Below are 27,893 nucleotides of genomic sequence, written 5' to 3'. Positions count from 1 at the left end.
CCCGCAAAAAATGGAATTTTGGCAAATTGAATGAACCCTCCCCCATTGGTGATGACATCACAGCAAGCGATACCCTAAAAAAATGAATGGCCCAAAAATCGATTATGGAGTTACAAATACAGTTACAAAAGGAAGTCCAAAGGAAGTTTTAAAATCATTATGGGATGACGATACTACAATCGGTTTGGCGATCATTTTGTGCCAAAATCTGACATTTAGCGATTTTCACGTTTTTCCACAATACAATTACAAAAAAATTAGCTTTTTTGACAGCAATTTTCACAAAATTTCACACACATGCTGCTAACTTAAGTCAATAAGTTAGTCTGGAGTTTTGTTGACCTTTGACCTCGGGTATAGGCCAATATCTTGAATTAAAAAAAAAAAAAGGTCCTTTAGTACCAAATACAAACAAAAACTTGTCCCAGCCACATTAGCATAACTACCATAATAAGCATTATTAGCATCATAAGCAATGTATTTTTTGAGACAGTCAATGATGCTGATAATGCTGGCACTTTTAGCCACCTGCAGTTGGATGCAGTTCAGACGGCCTTGCAGAAAGAGACGGGGGGGAGTTAGATGTGCGTAGTGGCTGTTCAGCAAGTGAGGTCGGGTCAAAGGTGGGTGGTGAAAGCGGCGGTGACGCTTAGACGAGGGCAGCGAGGGCAGCGAGGGCGGTGGTCGTGCGTAGAGGTGGGTCGGGTTGAGGCAGTTAGCAAGGGTGAGGGCGTATAGGAAAAAATTAGAATGTGCAAAAAAATATGTAAAACGTGAAATTCTGTAATTATGTACACAAAAGGAAAAAAAATCCATCAATTTCAAAATTTAATTTAAATTTTAAAAAATTGTCTTCCTTTAAAATCCTGTTTATCCATATCGAGAGCAAACACTGAACTGATGAATAAATACATGTAAAAATGCTCTCAAACTGGACCAAAACATTCAATCTGGATTCATTTGAAACGTTTGATTAATTAGGATTTCATTTTAGAATACAGTAAAACTAACGCAAGTAAAACTTGATCCTTTTAAAGTGCTAAAAAATCTCCACCGGAACCTTTCTCTCAGAGCCAAAGAAGCTGTTCATTCATGAAGTTTTCTAATAATAAAAGCAGAATTGCAACACATTTAAAGTCTCCTGTCATCTATAAAAATATCTGTGTTCACTGCTAACAAACGACAGGAGGTTCACAATGGCAAACATCTGGCTCTTGTTAATCCAAACACAGATGAAAAAACCTCAGACTTTCAGAATGATGTCATTGATGTGGCTGGATCGTTTAAATCCATCACACTTTGAGTCAGGCTCTGACCTCTTCGTGGCTGCACCTCTGCTCCTCTTCCTCCCTCCCCACTGATGAAGGCATCAATGGCCGCGCATTTTTGTCTCCTGAGCCAATGCTCAGCTGGAGAGCATGCACGCAGAACCTCTTTGTGCGCGTGAATTGACGCGCGCGCGCACCAACCAACCCCAAGTTGAGTCAAAGCAGCAGTGATGAAACAGTCTGTGCTGTGCGCGCGTTCATATGAGCGCTCGAAAGGAGGTTGGGGGGGGGGGGGTGTTACCCCCAGGGGGGGGGGGGGCAGGTGACATCATACTTTTAAATTCCCACAGGCGCGGTCATGACGTCTCCTCTACAGAAAAAAAAAACCTGAGGCTTCACCCGTTTACCAATTAAGGCCCTCCCGACAGAGGAGCAGCGGGGGCGGGGGGACCGTGCGCGCAGGGGCCGGTCCTTCTTCAGTTTTACGCTGCAGCAAGAACATCATTTCCCCCACCGGGAGTGCGCGTGGGGAGGACGGTCCGGGACTGGAGGAACACACGCACACTTACGCATTCCGCCTGTGAGAGCGCGATCACAGAGGAGCAGCTGAGACCCACAGCGGACCCACGCGCCCGCGACACGGCACGACCAGGTGAGTCTCGCGCCCCTGATGTTCAGCTGCAGCCAGCTCTGCTGGTGGAGGATCTGTAGAACCTAACTTGACGATCCTCAGTTTTTACGCCAAAATGTTCCGCTACTTTCGCGCCTCTCTGCAGGCGGCATCACAGTTTCGGGGCTCCGCTCCAAATAAGGGAAAACACAGACAGATCCTTCGGGGGGTGGGATGAGGGCTCGTGATGCTGCCTTTTCTTACTAGTGGGGGCAGAGGTGGACACGCGCGCGAGCTGGGAGCAGATCCCGAGGCGCAACAAGAACTCTGGGGCCACCTGGTGCACGAGAGACGGCGACCAGGTGGAAATGAACAAACTAAAAGATTTTCTTTGGAATGAATTCAAACTACTAAAATAATATTTTTTTTTCGTCTGTATTTTTTTTTGTTACAAATAATGTTAAGTTGGTTTTGGAAAAACTGGCTTATATTTTCCAACTAAAGCTAAACAAATCATATTCTTAAAAATGTATTAAAATTAATTAAAATAAACGTCTTAAATCCGATCCAAACTGTTTGACCACAATGACCCCCAAAGGTCATCTATAGGAATATTTTACATATCTACATTTTAAGGTAACCTCTGGAAAGAGTTTTTTCTCTGTCTTTTTTTAATAAACTTTATAACCTCTGGGCAGAGTTGTTAAAGGATGTCTCCATATGTAATGCGTGTCTAAAACTTTCACATTTTGAATTTTGGTATTCTGAGGTCTCCTGGGTTCTGAGTGACCCCTCACCGCTGTTGAATGCAACTCAAATCTGCGGTGTTTTTTCTTTCAACTGTTGCCAAGTGCTTTTAATTAAATACCAGTTTGAACTGGTCATAAAAGAATGCTTCAAATCTACGAAACAGCTCGACTGAACCTTTAAGTCTTGGTTAAACAGCAGCTGGATGGGGGGTGTGGGTGGATTCGTTCCTTCACAAGAAGGTGGAGCTGCTCTGAATCTAGGATCCAGCACGGAGTTTCGTTTTTGCATTTTTGGTTAATGAAAGGCTCAGAAGAGCCTCAGCTGTTTGCAGCTCAGCTTCTTTTCACGAAGCTGCTCTTTGGATCCAAACTGGGTTTAATGCCTCATGAAGCTTAGTGAGATCGAAGCTTTTAATGTGTTGGATTTGAATTTGTTTGATTGTTTTTTCACTGAATTTAATTCACCTGCCCTTTTTAAATGAAAGCCAGACTGTGTCCACTTTTGATTATAGTCTTTGAAACTAAAAGACCAAAAATCTGACTGTGCTCCTGGAATTTTCCAACACTTCTGAGAATTTCACTTCTTTTTTCTTCTGCTGCTGTTCATAGAACAATTGTAATAAAACCATCAATTAAATAGCTTGAGCCCTCAAACAAAAGACCATACATGATAACTTAAAAGACAAACATATGAAAACAATTCAAAAGTAGCAAATATCCTTCAAATAAATCATATTTTGGGTCAGAGTTTTGAGAATTTTCTAAATTTCATGAATGAGAACTTTATGGATGGTTAAAGACCCAAAATTGTGTTTTTAGATAATGGAGGACACGTTTAAAGCTAATTTTGCTCAAATTTGCATTTCTGAGTATTTCTTTACTCAAATCGTGAATCCGGAGCAGACGGGAAAAATGCTGTTTGTAAAAGACCGTAACAGTGATGCAGTTGGCAGATCACAAACTCCCTGCTCCGCTCCATTCTGATGCATCCATTTATAAAAAAAAAAATAGATACAATAACGTCTTGGTTTTCCTCATCCGAGCTGGAATCTGGCTCGAAACTGTACGGGTGGATAGCTCAGATATTGCTCGCCATTTTTGTTGCACTGTTGTGGGAGTGAGGGGCTGTAAGCCATAGGAGGAGAGAATGTAAACAAAGGGATGATAAGAAGGTAGGGCTGTCTTACGGTCCCGCCCCATAACTCAGAGGCACATTTCAAACCAACACCTGCCGCCCTGCAGAAACTATGACATAAAAAACAACAGATTTAAAAAAAAATTGGGGTGAAAACAGCACAATCATAGTTAAAAAACCACTGGGAAAACTTTGAAAATAGATCACAAGCTGACCAGAATGAGACTTTAAAGGCACAACGTTCATCAAATCGAGCAAATGTTCAGATTGGGTCGTTCTAACTGAAATCAGACTGGCTGCTGTGTACCACTATTTGAAAGCATCTGGGACAATAAATAACCGTACTCGGGTGAAAATATTGGTTCTGGAGCAGTTTTTTGATTCATTGTCAGAAGAATGTTTGGTTGAGGTCATAGAATGACTTCAAAGTGGAATTCCTTTTTCAGGAATTAGGGGAAACACAATGACTTTTGTTGAGCTAGATGTCTCTAAAACACCTCTGACTTTTTTATGACATTGCATCTTTTATGGTTTGGCATTACCATGACAACAGAAAAAATGGCGAGGGACGTGATGCTGATAGGAGAGCGTGCAGAGGGAGGTCTGAGGAGGAAACCTGTCCTCAGTTGACGTGCTCTGCTTTGCTCTGCTCTCTTTGGCACCAGTTTGAGAGGCTGAGGAGGAAAACCGCATAATCTCTGACTCTCTCTACTGTGTGCCATGTGGTTGGCAATGTTTTTGCTCACATTGTTTAACTTCCTGTGCTTATTTTTTATTTTTTTGAACTGCTCGCTTTAGATGTAGAGGATGAGAAGCTGCTGAGAAAAGATGCAGCTCTGGAAGAGAAACTTTTATTTCACATACTCACCCTTTAAACTCATGAAAACTGTACTCAGTCAAAGTTTGATGCTTGTTTGATTCATGAAGGTTATGTCTTACAAACATTTTAACTCACGTACCACCTGCAGTTCTGCAGCCCATCCTATGGTTCTGGTTCTATGTGGAACAGTTCATTAACCTTAATAAACTTGTGAAGGCCATGTTATAAAGATTTTTTGTTGTTGTTTTTTAAACTTAAAATTTTTACCTCGTATTATCAAAGGAGCCATTTGAACCCTGATATTAATGCTTTGTTTATTTTACATTTTCTGCCCCTTTTCAAGTGTTAAATGAAGTTGTAATACAAAGCCCCAACAGAGGGAGACGTTTTCTTACACGGTTGAATCTTTTCATATAGAAACAAGCTAATTTATTCTGACAGATATGTTTTTTTGTTTGTTTTTTCATTTCTATTCCAAAACTAATGTTGGCTATTTATTATGATTTCTTTTTTTATATTTTCCAACCCTGAGGTACTTTATTTTTAATTTTTAAATCAATGTAAAACAAATATTTGACCTTTTTATTTTTAATTCAAGCAATAATAACAGGAAAAGGTTGCAAAAACATTGGACAAATAATTTAACAAAATAAAGGCATTGGGTTAACTTAAAGTAATTTTATAATAACAACAAAGACAATAAGACAAAATTTGAGTAAATATACGATTTTACAAAAGATAGAGAAAAATAAAGAAATCGTTGAGTTTCCTGTCAAAATGCATGTTTGTGTCTCTCAGCTGAAGCAGATCCCCAAAAATGCTAAAGCATTTTTAAGCAAAAGAAGAGAAAAAAAAGCTGTCGGCTAAAATATTTGCTAAAACCTTAACTTATGTGATTAATGTTAAATAACCTAAATAGTTTGAATGAAGCCAAAAAAGTTAACAGCAAATGAATGCATAAAACCTGGTAATAGCTGCAAACGCCTTAATGATGGTGCATAAATAAGGTTAATTATTTTATAGTGTGTTTAAGTTTCCAATGATTACAACTAAAAAAGCCACAAATCAATAAAATATTGGTAAGAAAAGATAAAGAAGGACACAAGGTTACGTGTGTTTTTTGAAGCCATAAATAATAAAAGTATCAAGGTTTTTTGAGTCTGAAACATAATGTAGCTATAAAAACCACAGGATGAATGTAAGTTTTAAAACAAAGGCCCAAATTTGCTAATCTTTAATTAAAAAAAAAAATAGAATGTCTCTCTTTAAAGGTTTGCTGAATGTCTTAGTTGTCAAAGAGCACAAAGTTTTAGAAAGATCAAAAGGTTTTAACTTATTTAAAATGAGCCTGAAACCCCTTAATGTATGAACAGCATTGAAAGTTTTGATACCAGAAGGGCTCAAACAGTTGAAGGCGTCCTGAACACTAAACGTGCCAACAACATTGAGAAGAATCAGAGGAAGATCTGTCAAGGTGCAGCACTGCTGTTCGTCACCAGAGGGCGCCCTGAGAAAGTCCAACTGCCTTCACATCCTGAATCATCTGACCTGCACACCTCCCTCCGACTCCACCTCCTGCTTTGTCTCCTGTTTATTCTCGGAATTCCTCTAAAACAATAGGCTGCACAGCAAATCTGCGACAAAGCCGCTGACCGTTACAGTTCTGTCGTCTAAAATGAGTCTGCGTGTGTGAGAGCTGCTGCCACGCTGGGCCTTACAATAACACAGCTCTTTATTGGGGTGTTGTTAATACTGGGGGCTCTGGGGCTGCTTTGGGGGTGAGGAGCATTCCTCAGATTCCCCCACGACCAGACACACAAACAAAAACACACACGCACACACACTTGCATACACACAGACTAGGCATTCTTGATGGCTGCAGGCCATCCTGAGGCTCCTGGCACCAATATCCTTATTTAGTCAAAATAGCTGCGGTCACATATCTGCCTCCATCTTACTCAAAGTCAGAGAATGAACCCAGACTTATTTTCTGCGTCATGCCACACAGGCACCATGGACAGTTAGATGGAGATGACCACTAAGCATTTTTGTCTAATGACACAACTCAGTGGCATCCTCCTTTAGACTCTAATATATAAAGACGCCAACGCAGTTATGATATAAATCTGACGCATTGCTTTCATACATATACTGCCCCATTACTCAAACAAAAAGACTTTTTCTGGAGATAATGGTCATCAGACAAGAGAAATTCAAACTCACAAACCTCCTAAATACCCAAGTTGGGTTGTTTTTAACCCAACTTCAAGGTTAGAATGAGACTAACTTTTTGCTGGGTTACTTTAACTCAGGAAAAAAATCTCAGATCGGATTAAAATGAAATCACTAAACGCAAAAAAAAAAAAAGTATTGCTCCAAAAATATACCCCAATATGAATAGCACAAGAAGTGTTTCACACTCAAAAAACGTTCACTTTAAATGAACATAAAAAAATTATGGAAAGGATTTCCACATGATTAGATTGCGTTACTTGAACAAAAATGAATCATATTGGTCCTACTTAATGTATTTAGGTTGGGTCAACTTAATGTATTTAGGTTCAAACTAATACATTTAAGTTGATTCAATTTAAATACAGCAGTTGCACCCAACTTTAAATTAATATTGTTGCTAACTCCAAAAAGAAAAAAGTTTATCCAACTTAATTGAATCACTTCAATTGGTCACACCTAAGTAAATTAAGTTTATTTACGGTAACTTAAATTTCTATTCTTTTCTTTAATTTTATGTATACATCTGTAATTGATACGTTGTTCCAAAGTTACAAGTTACAACCAATGGGTCTTTTAATTTTCACATCAAGGACATGAGTTACCCAGCAAAGTCCCACATCACAAGACAGGAGCTCTAACACCGCAAATTCTGTGTTAAGTATTGGAACATTAACATTTTGCCAAACAAGGGGGTTGGTCATCATCCTCTACCAAACTTTAACTCATGGTGCAAAAAAAATAATAAACATAACAGTTTAAATCACTAGTTAAAACAGAGTAAAACATCTAGACAATAAAACCCATGGACAAAAACTCACACTTAGACCACAATCTGCCCGGATAGACAAAGAAAATGGTATCCCACAATTCCTTGCGAGTACTAATGTATCCAATTTAATGGTATCATATTGGATCAACATGATTGAAATTAGTAACTTTTAAATGAATTCTTTTTATGTTCAATCGACATGATTCATTTACGTAAGATTTACAAACATAAAATTTTCTGGTTGAAATGACAAGTTACTTTTACGTAAACTTAATTGGCTGGTAATTTCCTTTTTTTGAGTGCAGGGGTGTGTTGTGTTTTCTGTAGTATTTGCATGAAAAGTTCAACTTAATGAAAGAAATTTGGTTTTAAAACTTGATTTAAAATTTTATTAATAAAAGACCTACATAAAATATTTTGTATTAATTGTCAAATGAGGGAGAGGATGTTGGAGTTTCAAACCGACACTAGAAATGGGTTAAACTCTGGCCTTTAATCTTTCTGTCTACTTTTACTCTGAGATTGGCAGAAAAATTCTTTATTTACCATTTTAGTGTTCAGCTTTAGTGCAAATAAACCATGAAACGGCTTTCTAATGAATTCATTCTGAATACCTTTCCTCCTAAAGTCATTAGTGAATCATTGTGTGATCTCATGAGTCTGGTCTGTTTGCAGTCTAGACGTTTAATGTCTGAAAGATATGAACTTCAATAATGGGGGGGAGGCTGCACAACATGATGTCAAGCTGACATTTAGCTTCTGAAAACATGATCTAATAAAAATGCAGAATATTTCAAATATTTATCAAACCTCATTATCCTTATGTGAGCTCATATCTTCAACCTAAACTCCAGGAATTCAAGTTTTGATAAATTGGAAAAAATAAGAGAACGTGTTTGCTGAAAATTTAGAACATTCAATGGAGAAAAACAAAACAAAACAAAAAGAAGTTCTGTGAAATGTGGAGCCGTAGTCATGACGTTCAAAAACAGCAAGATGTTCCCTCTAAACCTCAAATGGATCTTTTGTGTCCTTGAATTACTAATAGTAATTGGAGATACTAAAATATTCATTTGTGGCCACAAAATACTAATTCGTGTGCACACACAAAAAAAAACACAAAATAGCAGTATGTGTGCACAAAATGCTAAATTGTGGCCACAAATTATTAATTTGAGGGAAAAACGTATTGTTTTTTGTCATTATGTCAAAAAATAATGACACTGGAGGCCTGGCTCTTTGCAATTAGTGAAATATTGGCCCTAATAGGTGTCCATGAAATGTCTTAATCAAGTTAATTGGTTCCAGTTTGTGTCTCACAGCAAAAAACCGTTGAAGTTTGTTTTTCTCTCTTTTTCTAAACGCAGCTTTCTTGTTTTAAACGAGCTCTCTGGATAAACGTCTTAACTCAGGCTGAAAATCACCTCCTCATCGTGTTTCTTGCACTTTTCTTCTCTTTCAAACAGAAAAAAGGGAGAGAGTGAAGGAGTTCAGTAAACCCCGCCCAGGAAGACAAACGCAGCGAACCGGGAGGCAGCAGAGCGCATAAAAATGAGCGGTTCCCACCCACGGCTCCACCAGAGCGCCGCGCCCGCTCCCAACGCTCTCTCCACGGACAAGGACGCAGAAATGCCCGCCACGGAGAAGGACCTGGCCGAAGATGCGCCGTGGAAAAAGATCCAGCAGAACACGTTCACGCGCTGGTGCAACGAGCACCTCAAATGCGTCAACAAGCGCATCGGGAACCTCCAGACGGACCTCAGCGACGGGCTGCGCCTCATTGGGCTCCTGGAGGTGCTGTCCCAGAAGAAAATGTTCCGAAAGTACAACCAGAGGCCCACCTTCCGCCAGATGCAGCTGGAGAACGTGTCCGTTGCGCTGGAGTTCCTGGACAAGGAGAACATCAAGCTGGTGTCCATAGGTGGGTCCAACGCGTGCGTGCGCATGAATGGGTTTGAGATCTTCTTGCGCTTCTAAAGTTTACGCAGATGTTTTATGTCGAGTTAGACTTGCAAAAGCAGGAGGTCCAGGTGTGTGGAGTTTGTTTGATGGTGGGAGGAGGATGAGTGTGTGGTTTCCATGTTCCTAAAGTTCCTGAGCTGGAGTTTGTGGGTCTAAATGTGGATCGTAGAACTCGTGTCTGCAAGAGAACCTTAGAAGGTTGTGCCCTAACATAACCTTGATAACCTAGCAGCAGCAACAACACGCCTGAAGCTCCACTTCTCATAACGGTGAACTCTGCATTTGGGAAGAGCGTGAGTCAACATGAATCAGTCATGAGTAAATCCTTGTCACCTTCAGGAATGTGCGGCTCACGCCGGGCTTCAGGTTCTGCTTCTTACTGCTGCAGGTGAATCTGCTGCTTCAGCCGCCACCCTGCAGGCAGGAGGGCTCTGATGGCCTCTGCTCGGCTTTATCAATGTTAGCTCGACTTTCTCTGTGACTGTGATGTTCTGTGGTGTTCAGGCAGCAGTACCAGGCTCTGCCGTTTCTCCAGCTGAGTCATCTTCATCCCCAGCTGCGCTTGAATCACTTAATCTGAAGATGAGAGGGCAGCCTGCCCTCCTCTGACTTCCTCCTTTCTTGGCAGAACACGGACACACCCAGGATGAAATGCTCACCACAAATTACTAAACAGCCATCCTTGCTCATGCATTCAATCTCTTTCTATGCCCTGCAGTTCCCTTCTCTGCTTTTTTGTTTCCTGCAGGTTCTCTTTCCTTAAAACGATCGCCCGCCCTTCCTTTTCCCCGCTCCACCTCTGCTGCCACACCCGTTTTCACTTCATCTTCTTTTTTACTTGTTGCTAAAAGTTCAGAGCGCTGATGTGCATCAGAAATTACCCAAGCAGTGACTTGTCTGCTCCACCCAAAAGAGACCCCATGATCAGGTGAAGGACGGATCAATTATGGATTTTTCCAAAACGCACCTGGCAGTTTGAATAAAACTTAGAACTTCGTTGAATCACACATGTTGGATCAGACTTCAAAACTGATTCACCTTCAACTTGGTTTTTATTTTATATTTTATAGTGAAAATTCTTTAAAAATATTTATTTAAATTTATCAATTAAAGACCCACTTGATGAAAGTTATTTGCGTTCTTGTGGCACTTTTCTGATGGACATGTAACAAGAAAATTAAGCTTAAAACTGAAATTCTGAGTATTTATTTATTCTAATTGTTGTGAAACAGGAACAGCCCAAAATGCGTGACGAAATGCGCTGGCCGGGCCAAAACCTCCATGCTCCGCTCCATTCTGATGAGTCTGAATGTAACCTGCAGACAAATGGATCTGAGCTGAAATCTGGATATAAACTGTACCGCTGGAAAGCGCTGATTATTGGTAACCAATTTTGTTGGACTGGAATGTGAATGAAGTGCTCTTAGCAACAGGTAGGGGAAGAGGGTGCAGGCTTGCTCAGCTCCAACAGTCCCGCCCACAACGCAGAGGTTAATCTCTGAACTACTGCAGTTTTGCAGAAACAATGTCTTAAAAAACAACCGTATTTTTTTTGGTGCTAAAAACGGGCTAATCTTAATTAAAAAACAAACAAAAAAAACCCACAGGGAACCCTGTGAAAATGGATCATAAAACGATCGAAATGGGACTTTATTGGCTTATTTGATAAAGTTGAAGCTGCAGGAAACTTTTTTTCTTTTCTTCTGGAGACTTTGAACACAATTGTAGGTTTTCTAGAAAATTCAGTTTTTTTTTGTTTTTGTTTTTTTAAAATCATTGGTTGGTTTAATTTCCAACTGTGATTATCTTTTGATCCATTTTCAAAGCTTTCTCGGTTGTCTTTTAATAATTTTATTTTTTTTAGCTAAAATCAAAAACCTGAGAGGTTTTCAAGGACAGTTTCTGCAGAGCGGCAGGAGCTCATAAGTTAGAAAATCACCTCTGAGTTGTGGGTGGGGACTGTTGTAGTTTAAGCCTGCCACCACTTCCCTACATCCCTTTGTTTATGCTCTCTCGCTGGCTTACAGCCCCTCACACCCCAACCTAACCTTTGGTATCCAACCGTACGGTTTGAAGCCAGATGCAAGCTCAGACGAGGGAAACAAAGACTTGCGTGGATCTATCCTATCTAGAAGTGGATCCATCGGAGCGGAGCAGTCCATCATAAAAATGCTAAAAGAACATGTTTAAATCACCAAAAACATGATATTCATTGGAGTGGGTTGTTGAAGGATGACCTTCATTCATAAGTCTATCCTGAGTGAAGCTTCTGCAGACTAAAAACCATGAAACCATCTCATCACCAAAACCTTCTCTAACCTGGATGCATCAGCAGCACATAACCATTACCCAGAAGTTTTCATGGGTTCTTGCAGATAAAGGCTGCCATCTAGCAGGTCGAGTCCCTGTCTACAGGGCACAGCATGCATCTGTCCACACCCATCATTTCCCTTCATCCTGTGTTCCATGAAGCCCATCAGCAGATTAGGACTTTTTTCATCTGTGTGTGCGTGGAGCTCATTCCCTTATCAGCAGTCTTTGTCTTGGCTCACAGCAATCTTTAAAAAACAAAACTGTCAGGAACGCTCTTACCTGTGCTTGACTGAGCCTGTGTGCAGTTCGTGGAATGGTTGTGATGGGTTCTGGCTCTTTCCATCATCTGCGGCGGGATGCGTCATGAAGGAGTGGTGGGGTAACTTTGTACCTGGCGGCTCTCCTGCTGCAGCCTGGGAGGAGATGCAGGTTGGGACAGCAACCTCTGAGGCAATGAACAGTTGTCTCTTTTGTTTTAGTTGCATGATTAAAATATTATAGGTGTTGTGAGGATAACTGGTAGAAATTTAGAGGATCAAATTTAGTTATTTTTTTAAAGAGGACAAACCTTCCAGGAATACCAAATCTGCTTCTTGTGTTTTGCTTGGTCCACATCATATTAAACAAATTTTTGGAAAGCTGATAAACATGAGGGCAAAAATCGCATTTCTTTTTTTTTTTTTTTTCCTTCCAATAGAGTTGATCTGTTTGTATTTTTTTTACGTTTTCTATGCCCTGGAGAGGTTGTCAGCCTGTCACAGGGCCACCATCACACACTCACACAAACACACACCTAGGGACATTTAGAGTAATTGATTAACCTATGAAGCATGTTTTTGGATGGTGGGAGGAAGCTGGAGTGCCTGGAGGAAGCTGGAGTGCCTGGAGAAAACCCACGCATGCAGGGGGGGAACATGCAAACACAGAAGGGTCCCAGCCAGGATTCAAACCAGAATCCTGGTTGGAATCCAAGAGTGGTCCCACTTAGCAGCCCTTGTTTTTATTTTTATTTTATTTTTTTATGCCAGCCTGTAAAAAAATTAAATGTTTCTATTTACTCTTCTCATATCCATGCATCAATAATTAAATCAAGCTTTATAAAAAGCAATGCCAGGCACGGGACCACATGTAAAGGTATTGTTGTGCTTTTGAGTGAAAGCTCTGGAACTAAAACCATGCATCATGCACTTTGAGAACAAACTCCACTAACCCTATGATTAGAAGAAATATTTGCATAACTTTACAAAGTAGTTTCATGCTGTAACACTATAAATCTGTTGGATTAAACCAAAGGTTTACAGACTCGGATGCAAACAGAGAACCCAAATTGATCTAACGTTATGTGAAACATGTACGTTCAGCTAACATGTTTTTATTTGGCCGCTTTGCGCAGGTCTGGGTGCAGCAGACTGTCATGGCACCTTATCTCTACATTCCCTCTGATTTATGGTGAAATTTCTCTCCGGCTGTGTGACTTAGGTTAGTTTTGCTACCATGGTAACTGCAGTGCTACAGGATTTACTATCAGAAACCTTAATGTACGTTTAGTCCAAATGTCTGCTCCTTCATAGTGATTCACATGGAGGTTAGACTCAAATTTTCTTTCATTGTAATTTTTATTTTTTTTAAACCTTGGTAGTTGGCTCAAATGTGAAACCTTAAATTTAGAAACTTCAGCTGTCCTTCATTGCTTCATGTGTCCTGAAATAACATTTCAGCCATCTTAAATAGTGTGGATCTCTTAATTTTACCCTGACTTTCCGTCTGTGACACAGACTGTGAATCACAGCAGTATTTTTAAGCGACCTGCACTGATGCTGTGTTCTGTTATAACGGATATTTAACATGAACGGTGTGGAAGAACTACTTTAATGTCTTGTTCGCCATCTCTTCTCGGGTGTTGCTGGATTTCAGCCATGTCCCTGTTTTTATTTAGAAATGTTAAAACTAAAATATCACATTAAAACTCTTGTTCTAGATGTCAATCTGTAAAAGTTATATTTCAAAAATGAAGACCTGAATTTAATCAGTGCTTCTCTAGATCAGTGGACCCTGTTGCACCACCTTTGTCGAGCTGACAGACTAATGTACTTAATCCTACATTAAGACTGCCCAATCCTGGTTCTCAAGATCTACCACCCTGCCTGTTTAGTTCTCTCTGGACTGCTTTCTGCTAATTTAAATGTCTCCCCAATCTGATTGACCACACCTCATCCAGGTAATCAGCAGCAAGAAATGTAGGGAGAGCTGGAAAAGAGGCAGGGTGAGATATCTTGAGGACCAGGATTGGGCAGCTCTGGTCTATCGTTCATGAAGTTGTCTCTCGTGAACTTGATTCCACCCACGTTGGTACTAAATTAAAGTCACAAGTATATCATTCTTTAATACATATTGCATTTGAATGAGCAGTCTTTGGTTGAATAGCCGGTCTGGTCCACAGTCTGCAGACAGGGCAGCACGACTGCTTTAGTTCTGGTCACACAAACCAGTGTTATCGGTGTCCCAGAAAAACCTGAAGTGTGCTCGGTGTCACTGTTCCGGCACCAGTTTCATAGGTATTTGTCAGTCAGGTGGACTTTCATTTGACTCCAGAATATTTGGTGCATAAAACATTCATACTCCATGCAAAGGAGCAAGGCCCATACCACCATGTTTGAGTTATGCATGGTATTTAGTAAAAAAATAAATAATAACTTGAAGCCTGCTGCCGTTTCTTAAAGATGGGTTTTCAAATGTGTTTAGCCTTAGAGCTGATTGAACTTTAACACCAAGCCTGCTCAGACCTGTTGGTCTGAGTGTGGCTCCCGGGTTTCCTGAGTGTTGCACAGTCTAACCTTGAGGTTAACTTGGTTTGTCCATTCTTGTGCAGACTGGTAAATGCATACTTTAAGTCAAACTTTACAGCATTTCAAAAACAAATGATTTAAAAAAATAATTTCAGATGCGCCTGTTTCCCCTGTACAACGGTCTAACTCAACTTTGAAACAGTTTCCAGAACTGCCACTCATTTTCATTTGATAAACTTAGACTGGCAAGAAGTGAAAATGTGAGGCTATTATCGGCTTCTGCAAAACCTTGGTCAAATATTTGGTTTGGTTTTGAAGAAAAGTACTAAGTAAAGAACAAGTAATGGGTTCTTAGATTCTGTTGGGACAACCAGAGGAATTTTTCTTCTTTTTTTTTTCCTCCTTACCAAGCAAAGGTTTTACTCTTTAACATAAAACCTTTACTTTTTACAAAATGCAGTCATTTCTCTTTAAAGTAACAGAATTTTCTTTGTTTCTGAATGAATCTTTATATTTTTAAAACTTAAACAGAATTGTTTTTGTCCTGAAAGGTGGATTTTTAAACTCTGTTCTGGCAGCATGTGTCCGCAGGCTGAAGGGAACGGGTCAAGTGATTCCAGCAGATTAGCAGAGTGTGCATTCCCATTCAGTACAGTGGCATTCCAGTTATTGCATTACGTCATATTTGGAGGGACGTCCCCCCCCGGTCCTGCGCTCCGACCCAACAAGCAGGCAGAAGGCAGCTTAATCTCTAACTTGTTTGGGGGGAAAAATGGCAGCTGTGAAATCCTTCGAGTGTTTTGCTGACTTTTATGATGTTACAAGCATTTTCTCCGTCTCCTTCCTGCCAAAATCTCGTCTGGACAAGATCAGCTTTTTCCAGAAGTCCATGTTTTTTGCCAGGACCTGAGCAATTGATGGTATTCGTTCATGTTTCCAGCAAGCAAACAGCTGATTGAAGCCACATGCCTCATATTAAAGCTTGTTCATTTTACTCAGTTTGTCTCCTCTCCTCATAGTTCTACCCACTTGGCCCCCGTTTATCTTTTTAGTTCCCGTTAGTTTAATTTTTTTTTTGTGTAAATGAGTACTGTTGTCTGAACAAGCTTAAAAATGTTCCAAGCGGCTTTGCAATCTTCCTTTTTTTTTCCTTCCTTTCTTTACCCTCCACCCCTCTGTCTCCCTTCCTCCTCCCTCCTAGTCTGTAACCAGAGCCTGTGGAATGGGAGGACTGCCAAGATCCAGTTTGCTTTTGCCCTTTTAAGGCTAAAAATCCAGGGGAACTTTTGTCAAGCGGAGGGAGCTGTGAGCAAGAGTGGAAGGAGGGAGGGAGGGAGGGAGGATGACTGGAAGAAGTAAAAAGGAAGTGTAGTTTATTCAGTGAGGATTGTTTGAGAGGAGGGAGGTGGCTCGGAGTGTCTGAGGATGCAGGGATGCAGTCCTGCTGCTGCTGATCTTCACATCAGAAAACTGCAGTAAAATGAAAGCTGTTATCCGTGTGTGTGGGTGTGTGTGAGGCCAGCGTGGAATGTGACATTTCCTCGCTGTGCTCAGCCTGAAAACATGAAGGATATGCATGCTTTATCCGCACACACGTGCGTGTTATGTGCACTCTGTTGGGAAGACTTGGCCTCTTTTGAGTTGATTTAACTATCAACTCATTATTGAGGAGAAATAAATGATAGAGACCTGAAAACTTGTTGAAATAAAGAAAAACTTCTGTTTTATCAGATTGTTTGAATGATAAAAACTTAAGCTGATAAAAGTTAATTTAGTTGATACTATTTTTCTGCCAACTATTTGCCTAAATTAGTTATTTTTACCCCCTCATTTTACTGTTGTCAACTACATCCATGTACATTAGTGTTGAAGTTTAATTATTTACAATTTTAACTATAAAAATCTGATTCAGGTTATTGGGTTTTAATCTAAAGTTGTAGTTTTGCATTTACTTAAGGCTGGTCAGGCCTGAGCGATAAAACTGAAGGGAAGGTTGTGCAGAAGACTTGGAGGGGGTTGTCTTCCATGGCTGCTGTGAAGATGTTGTTCTGGGAAAAAAAATTAAACCTAAAAGCTTTTTATTTGACAAGAGGAAAATTTGGAAGAGTTTGAAGTCTTTAGGTGTGAATGTGAGTGTTCTAAGCCCTACGATGGACTGGTGCGTTGTTCAGGGTAAGCCCCGCCCACACCTGACAATAGGTCTGGGTAAAACAAGTTAAGAAAATTGAAATATTCGGTGAGACTTTAGTTAATTTTCTGCTTTGGATTTGGTATAAATTTGCATTTGTGTGTATATTGACTAACTTCATAGGATGCCTTCATAATTCTTAGTGCTAGAAGTTTTGGTGCATGTTTGTCACTAAATCCCATCATGCCTGTCTTCTGCAGCGCTGCAAGCAATTTAGTAAAACCTAGAGCTGTGCATCACTGCCAAAATAAACTAATTTAATTTTGAGTGAACAAATTATTTAAATTTTGGTATTTTTATTTTTTGTTACAAAGCAAAAATTACAAAGCAGAATTTAGTTGGAAATTCTTGTATTACAACTTAAACTAACACACTGCTTTTTCGTTGAAAGGAGTTTGCATTTGAAAAATTCACTGAACCAGTGAATTGGATTATATTAATTCTTTTAATTTTCCTTTCTGTCCAGCCTTTATTAAAACTGTCTAAATCAGACTTCTTACAAACCCAGCAGTGGATTCATCTTCTGCACACTGATCTGTCTGTGGAAACTTTTAATGTTTCTCACCTAAAGATCATATTGGAGGTCATAGTCTGTAGTTCATTCATTATTTTGGAATACTAAGTTAATGGACTTATCTTGTGGAGAAAATGTAGAGGTCTTTTTTTTTTTTTATCTTGGATTCAATTCTTAGTGAACTTCCTAAGACCCACCCCGTTGTAAAAGACCTGAAATGATCATGCAGTACAAGGTCCAAGATCTATGATTGATTCTTTAAAAATATGTATTCTTCCTCCTCTGTCTTCAGAGAAGAGCCGCTGTAGGTGGGTAATAATTGTAATGTAGGTAATGATTGGGACTGACTAATTAGTTTAAAGCCCTTTCTGTTACGGATTAAAACGTCAATTTAGATGCTGTGCGCCGATATCAGTCGTTGGGAGTCGGCAGAGGTGGTCGGGTCTTCGCTGATCTGAATCGGTCGGTTGACGGCCCCCTGCAGGACAGGAGGAGAAGCATCCGGAGACTTGACGGTCTGCTGCTTGCTTTTTTTGGCCTTCCAGCTCTCAGTCTAATCTGCCCCAGATGTTGAAGGAAAGCAGGAATATTCTGCAGAGCCTCTCCTCCTGATGTCCCCCCCCCCCCCCCCCCCTGCATGCTCAGTGGAAGTTGTGGGTCAGGGGGTTGCAGTGTCATCATTGCACTGTCATGGCTTTTATGGGAGGGGTTCAATGAGGATGAGTCATGGGAAATCTGAGGACAAACGATGCTAAATGCATGGTGTGTTTATGCTGCGCTAACACAAACTGGTAACAAGGGGATTGATCTGGTGGTGGGGGGGCGGGGGGCTCTAGGCGCTCTGTCCGTATATGGGCTCCGTCAGAATCGGAACGCTGTGGTCTCTGCCGGGGAATGCTGGCAGACTCTCAGCGGTTTGCGAAAAAGCAGAAACCCGCATTTACAAAGGCGATCAGAAAGTGAGTGAAAGTGTTTCCCAACGGCCTGAAGAGGAAGAGGAGTCCCATGCGTTAGAGGAAGACTCTTGCTTACATTTAACAACATACATTCTGAAATGACATCCTGAAGTAGTCCAGTTTGTGCTGAAGAGTTGGACGGGAGATGCTCAGCACGCCCATGTCAAAGCTGATCCACATTTTTTCTGCAAGTAGAAACCTGCAACGTACATGCATGCTGCATCCAAACTCCAAGCAGTTCCAACAATAAAACTGAAATCAGTTTTATACCTTTAGGCAGTCTTTTTTTTTCTTCCTGTTACTCAACCGCTTGTTTCCAACCCTCCCCCTTTTGTTTCTCAAGTTTATTTCATTCCAGAGGAACCTCTGATGTTCAGGAAGGTTCTCATGGTAACTGGTCATCCAGTCAGCTGACCCGACTCCTTTTTTTAATCAGTTTTCCACTGGGAGCCACTTGCATGTCATTCTTCACGTTTCTTTTTTTTTTTTTTTTGTGGCAGTTTTTGAGCTCCTGTTTTTATTTGTAACACAGACAAGAAGCCTGCTGTGAGACGACTTGTTTTTAGCAAACAGCTACATGTGTTGCAGAAAAACAAACTGCTTTTGTGTGTTCCTTTCAAATTTTGGTAAGATTAACGAAACCAGTTTTAACTGAAACTGAGTTGGGTCATTATTGAATATTTTGTCTCATCACTTTCACTGATTAAGAAGTGAAGTACATGATGCTGCTTGCTTAAAGTCAAATATACCAGAGAAAATAAACTTTAATGTCTGACAGTTGGAAACGCATACAGAGAGAATTTTGGTTTTTGACTTTGTTTTGAGCAAAACTGGCACCATCCCAGCATCAATCTGTTTGGCTGCCTACTGTCTGTCTGTTGCTGCATAGAGCTGTTGCTTTTTGCAGATTCAGACCATTGACTGCATCTGAGAACTGGGCAGAGCGAGTGACCTCACCCATAGAAACTCTTGCTTCCAGCTCCAACCAGAAGAAGTGAATTCAGTCGCCATTTTCTCGCCATTCTGGATGCTGCCATGTTGGACCCATACATCGTCAGTAAGCTGTGATCGAGTCGGTCTGGGTCAATGTTTTTATGACCACCACTGTTGCCAATCAGGAGTGAGCTTGCAGGAAGGCCTCATCGCTACCACTTGAAAGTGAGCCCAGGAGAATCTGTCCAACATTTTGAACGTTGGATGTGGGGGCCTGCAGGCTCCACCTACTTTTGTTGAGGCATCTGATAAGTTTCTAGTTGATATCTTGAACATGTTAAAAATGGCAGTGCAAGAAAAGAGTGGTTATTCTGACAAATTGAACTGAGTAATAGTTGGTTATTTTTATATAGAAGTCTATGGGATTTTGGCAGAGTTTGGGAGTTTGGAGTTCGAGGGGGCGGGGTCACTCAGGCCACTTCTCACATACAGTCAATAGGTCAGGCAGAGGTTGAGCTACTTTCACACCTGAAATGAACTGCATCAAAATGTATTTGCCTTGAGACGTGAAGATTGTGGGTTTGAGTCGTTGAACCCAAACCTTTTCCTCCTGATGCCTGGCCTCCTGCTTGGATTGGGGGGGTTAAAGCAAAGAATGATTTGTGGGTGTGACTGCACTCTCGCTTTAAAACCAGTGGCATTTAAACTTGACTCTTGTATGGACGCCATGATTCAATTTGTTTTATAGCTTGATTTTTGGATCATGTGATTAGTTTATTACAAAACAAGCCCAAAAATTTAGAAAAATATTAATTTTTCTGCTAATAAGTAAGCAACAATGAAGAAAATCTTTCAGATGACTTATACAGGACTTATGGCTGTTGAATGATGGTCTTTTCTAGCTTTCCCTACACCTGGAAATTGTCAATTTTGTCAAATGTGTAAAATTTGTAATTTTTAAAAAACAGTTTACGTGAGGAACAGGATTTTTATTTTTTTCTCTAGTGCTAATGTTCTAAACTTTTTTTTCTCCACTGTTTTGTTTTTATGCTCTTGGAATCAGCGGGTTTGCGTTAGACCCCCTGGAAGTCTCCTCGTGGCTCTCTGCCCAACAGCCTACAGACTCCCTGCTTTAAAATTCCAACTGCAGTTTATGAAACCTCTAGGAAAGAAGGTTGATTGTAAGCTGCAACACGTACTCCCTTCTTGGTTGCTCTAATCACCAAGGAGATGGACACCCTGCTCCACCCTTTCCTTCAGGCAGAGTGCTGCACCCATCCCCCTTTAACAACCCATTCTTGTGCAACGCGTACTTTTTGTTAATGTGGGTTTGTGTGTCTCATGCCCAGACTAGCTTTGAGTTTGGATCACTTTCTTCTGTGCTCGGGGTGGTGTGTTTGGGTACTTAAGCACAGCAATAAACAAAGGATGCACTTTTAGTTGTTTCTTACTATTTAAATGAAAGCTTCTGGGGCCCCCCCACCACCACCTCTGCAGCTCTTAGTGTGGTTGAAGCCACATTTCAGTGCCACGAGTCAAATAAGGTCACAGCTGCACAGAAATGACTGAGGTCATCGTTTATTTAAAAAAGAAATGCAGCTTTAGATGTGAAGTTTGAAAAACCTCAACACTGTTTTCAAAGTGTAGAATTGTATTAATTTTTTAAGTGTTGTGTGCATTTATTTTTTCAGTAAAGTATAGAAAATGCATGTAAAAACCACGTGTGTTATGTGTGTAAGAGCTTAAGATAGGCTCTACACGGTTTCTGTAATATTTAAAATTTGAACACCAAAGGTTAATTCTAATTTTTGGTTAATTTCTTTCCCCCCGAAACATAGTTTTGAATAAATTATATATACTTTTGTCTTTTAGGGGTTTGTTCACAAGACCACTCTGTAAACTACGGACAAATATTTGTTGGAAGGTGCTTTAAAAAAAAAAAAAAAACATTCTGCCATTGAAACAGTTGTAGCTGAATTAAATTGAACACTTAAAGATTATGTCAAAAGTAAAAACGCAGTGAGTCTTAATCTGTAGCTGTTTGGATGTTTTTAAGAGCTAAATTAAAGAATAAACTAATTCTTTCAACTTGAATTCGAGCTTTTTTTTGTGGTTCAAAAGTCAGATTGAAATCTGTACAGCAGATGGGACGCACCGCAACGTAAACAAACGGTTCTTCAGCATGGTTGGTGATTGCACGTTACGCCTGTCACTGATGTAAATGTGGATTAGATAGCTGCTGCTATCTCCAGACTTGAGATGTAAAGTCTGGTTTTTGAAGCTTTTTTTTTTTCTCTCTCTCTCATTTTTAGGTTGTTTTAATGTGAAATAAAAGAGCAGATTTTGGGCTGAAAGTTTACAATTTGCCCTTCTTGTCCTCAGACTCCAAAGCCATTGTGGATGGAAACCTGAAGCTGATCCTGGGTCTGATCTGGACCTTGATCTTGCATTATTCCATTTCCATGCCCATGTGGGATGAAGAGGAAGAGTCAGACGATGGCAAACAGAGGACCCCGAAACAGCGACTGCTTGGATGGATCCAGAACAAACTGCCCGAGCTTCCCATCACCAACTTTAACAGGGACTGGCAGACCGGCCGTGCCTTGGGGGCCCTGGTGGACAGCTGCGCTCCAGGTGAGGGGGTGCGGGCCTACTTGGGATGGGATGGAGATGTTTGGGTCAATTGAAGAAAATGTGCAGCCAGTGAACTCCTCAGACTGGCATCACGAATTATCAGGAGAAAATCTCTTCATGTACAATGTGCAACAAACAAGACCTGAGTTTGGACCAGGCGGAGTTGGATCTTGAGTCCATTAAGAAGCTAGCTTAATCTTTAAGGGGCTTCATCTTGTTTGGTTCTGGACTGAAGTTCTGTCAGCTTTCTGTTGATGTCAGAGTTCTGCTGGTTTGTGGACAAAGATCAGAGTTTGTAGACCCCTCTGCTAGTACTTGAAGTTAGTGCTATACTGAACTGGTGGCCAGAGTCAAGAATGAGGGATGTGACCAGTTCTCTTGGTTCTGGCCAAAACACGGCAGCGTTCTGAAGGGGCTGCAGCTTTCAGTCTTTTGGCAGAGCCCACTAGAACACATTGCAGTTTCTCCTGGAGGAGAGCTCGCGATTGTTCTAAATCTAAAGTACGGATCAACCTATTGACGCATTTGTGAGCAGAACTGCAGAAGTGTGTGCTGCTCAGGTCATGGGTTAAATAAGGTAAGTGAGGATGGGTGCAGCCGCAGGCACATGAAGGTTGTCTGCACATGTTTAGAATGCTTGCCATAGCTGTGGACCACCAACCACCTTGAGCCAGAGTTTCAGTAACACTCCATTAATCCTCCAAACTGAACTGCAGCAGTAAGAGTTCCTGAAGATCAGGTAGATCATTAACTCGACAGTTAGAAAAACTCCATGAAAACCCACATGCGTTGGATTCTAGTCTAAGTGTTATTTAATATTTTTTCTGATGATATAGTCTGTAATACTGACGGGTGACTGTTTTTAACTGATTCCTTAAAAGGTTTGTGATAGAATGAGATTTCCCTGATTTAAATTCTGTCCTGCAGGTCTGTGTCCTGACTGGGACCAGTGGGATCAGACCAAACCAGTGGACAACGCTCGTGAGGCCATGCAGCAGGCAGATGACTGGCTGGGCATTCCTCAGGTACAATGATCACAGACAAGCAAAGGGAAGAAAAATCCCTGTCATTTCATTTCGACGTTATCCACAAAAATCTTTAAATTCAGCAGATAAGTCTCCAAGATGAATTTGTAGGAACAGTGTTGGCTTCCATCAGCCTCCTGACGATAAACTGGGTGGGTAAATTGGAGAGAACGTAGTTTCTGCAGAGCAACAGTGTTAATCAGAAGTTTGCCTTCAAACTGCATTTCGTTCACATCTGCTCCTTGTTTGAATGGACACATTTCCTTATAATTAAATAGAACTTGAATGCTCTGAATAAATTAACTTTGGGAATCAATTGAATCAAGAGGGGTTTGTAAAATAACAGTTTTTGCTGAACCGACATCCCAGAGTTTGATGAGTTTTGAGGCTTCAAACAGGTTTCACATCCGATGACTCTCATGCTGTTCACTTGTGTTGGCACAGCATAGCGTGCCAGTTTGTCTGTGGTTGCCGCAGTTTCTGCTTTTGCTTAGAAACTGCTCCTTCCCCCCCCATGCCTTTGCAGACAGCATGTGTCTGAGATGATCTCCTGTTCGTGTAAATCTGGTTCAGGTACTTTCTGGTTAGTGACAGACGCTGGTTTGCGGTTTTGTTTTCTGAAGCTCACAGTCATCCAGTCACCCCCCCCCCCCCCCCCCCTGCTGCTGCACAGCATCCCTGTTTTTTTTCAGCAGAACAATGAATTCATAATGTTTTTTGTAGGTGATCACCCCTGAAGAGATCGTCGATCCCAACGTCGACGAACACTCGGTCATGACCTACCTGTCCCAGTTCCCCAAAGCCAAGCTGAAGCCTGGCGCTCCGCTCCGACCCAAACTCAACCCCAAGAAGGCCCGTGCCTACGGCCCGGGTAATGCCCACACATCCACCCAGCTTCTTCGTATCCAGTTCAGATGGACGAATGTTGCATTCCTTCAACTCGTTTTTGTCTCCAAAGGTATCGAGCCTGTTGGTAATGTTGTGATGAAGAAGGCCCTCTTCACAGTGGAGACCATCAGTGCCGGGATGGGGGAGGTTCTGGTTTATGTGGAGGATCCTGCTGGAAGCAGAGAGGAGGTCTGTCTGGTTCTGTAGCTGTCCGGGTCTTTGCTAAAAGTTTTCACTGCTTTTTATAGCTTCTCCCATCTTTTTCCTCCAGGCTAAAGTGACCGCAAACAACGACAAAAACCGCACCTACTCTGTCGTTTACATCCCTAAAGTGACGGGCATGCACAAGGTACGCTGAGCTTTAGCATCCTTTCAGCAGACGTGGTCAGTCTCATAATGGGTTTAAAACCATTAACAGATGAGCACCTGTTCTTTTGGGTGCTGGAAAACATTATTCAGTTGAAGCTGTGGAAAGTTACACTAGCTGTGTTTAACATAGTTATGGAGGAGTTTCTTTTCTCCTTCTCAGTGCTTCTCCTTATTCTGCTGGTTGACTTGTAAACACAGCTTCTTTAAGGTTTTCATGCATTCTCTGGGAAATCATTCCGGTCTTTAGATTTGATCTTTCATTGTCCAACATCACCCAATCTACGCAAGATGCAATTTTTTTAATAAACTATCCCCACACCTAGATTATGTCTGCCAGAAGTACAATTGCTTTTTTTCTTTCCACCCAATGTTTTGACTCATACTCCCATGATCCTTCATATCCACTCCTGAAAAACTGATGACCATCTTCCTCTTTTGTAGAATCTTTCTCTACAGAACATGACACTCTTGGTGGAGTAAAAAATCTAATATTAAACATCTTAAAAGTGTTAGAGATTCAAGTCAAATCCTGACCTGCATTTGCTTTTCAGAAACTGGATTAGTGAAGAGTTGTTAAGGTTTTTTTTTCTTTTCGTTTGTTTTTTTTTGTTTTTGTGTAACTTTCTGGGTCTACTGATGAAAAATAGACTTGCATACATTTCAGGGGTTTATTTTTAGCCCTTGAAGCCTGAAGTGGCTCAGGCTGGATTACAGTGATGGAGCTGAATGGTAATTCCACCATGTTTGTTCAGGTGGAAGCTAAAAAAAAACGTCCTGATCAGTTTCAGTTAACTTGGCTTGGGTCATTTTGGTCCTCTGCTGGACAACCTTGAGACGACTTGCATTGATGCATCTTTTAATTTAATTGAAGATGTTAAAGTATAAGACAAACATTTTTTAAAAAAAAGTGAATGTATTAGTTCAAGTCCTTAAGATTTTGAAGTAAACATCCTGGTTTATGTTGGACTCTAATGAATCCCTAAACTAAATCAAGGAAGGGATTATGATCAAATTTAAGGGGATATTTTATTGCATTCATTACGTACTGTGTACATTTAAAGAGAAATTATCAAATTTGATTTTCAATCAGACTGCAATCAGTTCCTAATTTTTTACTGAAGTCTTCCTTAAAGATAAAGCATTCAGATAAAACCCAGGTTATGTATCACCAAAGGTGGAATCAGGCGTGGAATTACAGATGTGCAGAAATTCAGGAGCAGTCGGATGATTTTCCATCCTCCTGTCTGCTGTGCAGGTGACGGTGCTGTTTGCAGGACAGCACATCTCAAAAAGCCCCTTTGAGGTGGAGGTAGGCATGGCTCAAGGAGACTCCAGCAAGGCCACGGCTCAGGGTCCAGGCCTGGAGCCGTCTGGAAACATCGCCAACAAGACCACCTACTTTGAGGTCTACACAGCAGGTGAGCAAAGATGGAATTGCATCGAAGCTCCGGGGCTTGTGGAGCCTCTCCGGTCTCACTGCTAATGCCGTCAGGTGCCGGTGTTGGCGAGGTGGAGGTGGTGATCATGGACCCTGCAGGGAAGAAGAACACTGTGACGTGCAACATTGAAGACAAAGGCAACAGCAGCTACCGCTGCACTTACAAACCCACCCAGGAGGGCCAGCACACCATCTTTGTCACCTTCGCTGGTGGTCAAATCAGCAAAAGTCCATTCACCGTCAACGTGGGAGAAGGTACGACTGACTCGAATACCAAGTCTGACATGAGTCCTCCTAAGCTTCTCTGGCAGCAGTGTTTTTCCTTTTGGTGTCTGACTGTGTGCTTTTTTCCCCCTGCTGCTTTACTGGATGTGGCGTCTTCTGTTTTTTTTTCCTGCCGTCTTCTCTCTGATAGAGGCCTGCTGGCGTCTGTCCGCTCTGTGGAACAGCCTCTTCCCTCTGCTGTCATTTCCTGTTTCCTGGGATCTCTCTTGGGCACCCACTCAGTTAATTTCTGTAAGACTGCATGCATGAGTGCCTGTGTGCAAAAGTCTTGATCCACCCTTTTGTTTTTTTACTCCATTTCATTTCCAGGCAACTTTATAATCTTTAAAAACTAGCAGTTTTCTTGCTTAGTCCAGTCCAGTTTTTGAGCTTGACGCAACCAAGAAGCACACTGGCACATTTTTAATTGTTAGTAAAATGTTGTGAGATTTTAAGGAGAAAAAAGAGCTAGACTGTAAATAATGGAGACTTTTTTTATTTTTACTTTTGAAGCTTTAAAAGAACAGTTTTATATCATGGAGGAAAATGCCTAACGAAACAGTTGCTGTTGTACTTTATCCAACAACATGACAATTTTGCTTCAAACAAATGAGTAAACTGCAAAAAAGAGGTAGCCTAAAGGAAGAAAAGAACAAAGACAAAAATCACTAGAAAGTGGTAAATGATCTGTCTATGCAGCAAGTAATTTTTGTTTGACAGGAAATCCTATAATATACACAACCATTCAGAAAGGGAACGATAATAACAAAAAATGGGAAGAATTGCTTCCAATTAAATGTTATACAGCTCAATAAGTTAATTTTTTGCTAGTTCTAAGCTAATTTTTGTATTCGAGTTTTTTTATTTATCCAGTCATTCACTTTAATAAGTTACAAACTATCGTTAATAAAGTGGAAAATAGTAATTTTAGAACAAAATGTGAGTAAAAAGGCGAATCTTAGTTCAAGTTAGCTCATCTTATTAAATCCTCATATCTAAAACCTATTCGTATAGAACTAAAATTTTGTTTCTGAAATTTTTACAATGAATGCCAGCCTGACTAATTTATTGAACTTTACTTCTATATCCTAGCTTTTGATGAAACAAAACAAAATCTCAACTCTTCTAATTTTGAGGAAAGCTTGGACAGATGTCGAGCAAATAAGTTAAAACGACTTCAAAACCTGGTAAAATGACTCGTATATCTAAAAAGAGTTTTAAATCTGTGCAATTATCAAATAATTTGCAATTGGCCAAACATAAAAAGCCTCAACTCCTATAAATGTCACCTTGACACAAAGATGGATAAACTTAGTTAAAGGCACTAATATGACCTATAGCCTAATGCAAAATGTTTGCACTCTACAAACTTGGACTTTAGTTGGTTGAAAAACAAAAACAAAAGTAATTTTGAAACCTTATGTCAACTGTCACAATTAAACTTACCTGTTATAGAAAAGACCCACACATCTTGCACAAATCCGATTCCATCCTTTTAGTGGTATCACGTTATAAACTTGGGCGTGGCAAATGTAAATGCTGCTTATGTCAGAAAACTAGAAATGGTACTTTAACATGTAGAGGGAAGAAAAAAAACAGCTGCTCTAGACAATTAGAGGCTGTTGGTTTGAATTTAAACTCCAGACTAAGCTCAGACTTACGGAAGCCAAAAACATCCCAACCTTACTTTTAATTATTATTTATCTACCATTTTCTCAGGACAAGATCCAGTTTCTAAAAAAACAAATGTACTGTAGCGTCCTTCTGTCTTTACCACACGGTGACACCGAGACATTTCTACGGAAGCCGAAAACTGCCTGCCCTACTTTTTTTTTTTTCTTCAAAATCTTCTCGTGATAACGAGGTCCGCTATCTCGTTATAGTTTTCTTGAGATGACTAAGAATATACTGTAGCGTCCCTCTCTCTTTACCCCACTGTGACAGACGTTACTGTTTTAAGTCTCTTTATGCTGTGGTTACTGTAGCCAACACTGTACAACTTTAACCAACATCTCTCAACAGCAGCAACAGAAATGC

The 27,893-nt window shown here is 40.6% G+C and overlaps 1 protein-coding gene across 7 annotated transcripts in view; it reads left to right on the top strand.

The window, feature by feature from the left end:
- The first annotated feature begins 1,680 nt into the window (after positions 1 to 1,680).
- Positions 1,681 to 27,893, top strand: part of flna (filamin A, alpha (actin binding protein 280)) — a 49,919-nt gene continuing 23,706 nt past the window's right edge. For 4 of the 7 annotated variants that reach the window (XM_078949590.1, XM_078949587.1, XM_078949589.1 and 1 more), the window contains exons 1-9: positions 1,681 to 1,920; positions 9,053 to 9,507; positions 21,621 to 21,872; positions 22,800 to 22,897; positions 23,621 to 23,768; positions 23,856 to 23,974; positions 24,057 to 24,134; positions 25,410 to 25,572; positions 25,647 to 25,847. In XM_078949590.1, coding sequence (XP_078805716.1) covers positions 9,138 to 9,507; positions 21,621 to 21,872; positions 22,800 to 22,897; positions 23,621 to 23,768; positions 23,856 to 23,974; positions 24,057 to 24,134; positions 25,410 to 25,572; positions 25,647 to 25,847 — 1,429 coding nt within the window. In that variant the 5' untranslated portion in view covers positions 1,681 to 1,920; positions 9,053 to 9,137. Of the gene's footprint in view, positions 1,921 to 8,882; positions 9,508 to 21,620; positions 21,873 to 22,799; positions 22,898 to 23,620; positions 23,769 to 23,855; positions 23,975 to 24,056; positions 24,135 to 25,409; positions 25,573 to 25,646; positions 25,848 to 27,893 lie in introns of those variants that run through there. The other 3 variants (XM_078949591.1, XM_078949588.1, XM_078949586.1) reach the window with 1 other exon arrangement.

The sequence above is a fragment of the Oryzias latipes genome, chromosome 7, assembly GCF_053564925.1.
Source record: "Oryzias latipes strain Hd-rR chromosome 7, Olatipes_Hd-rR_3.1".
NCBI classification, from domain to species: domain Eukaryota; kingdom Metazoa; phylum Chordata; class Actinopteri; order Beloniformes; family Adrianichthyidae; genus Oryzias; species Oryzias latipes.
This window is presented reverse-complemented; position numbering and strand designations above follow the sequence as displayed.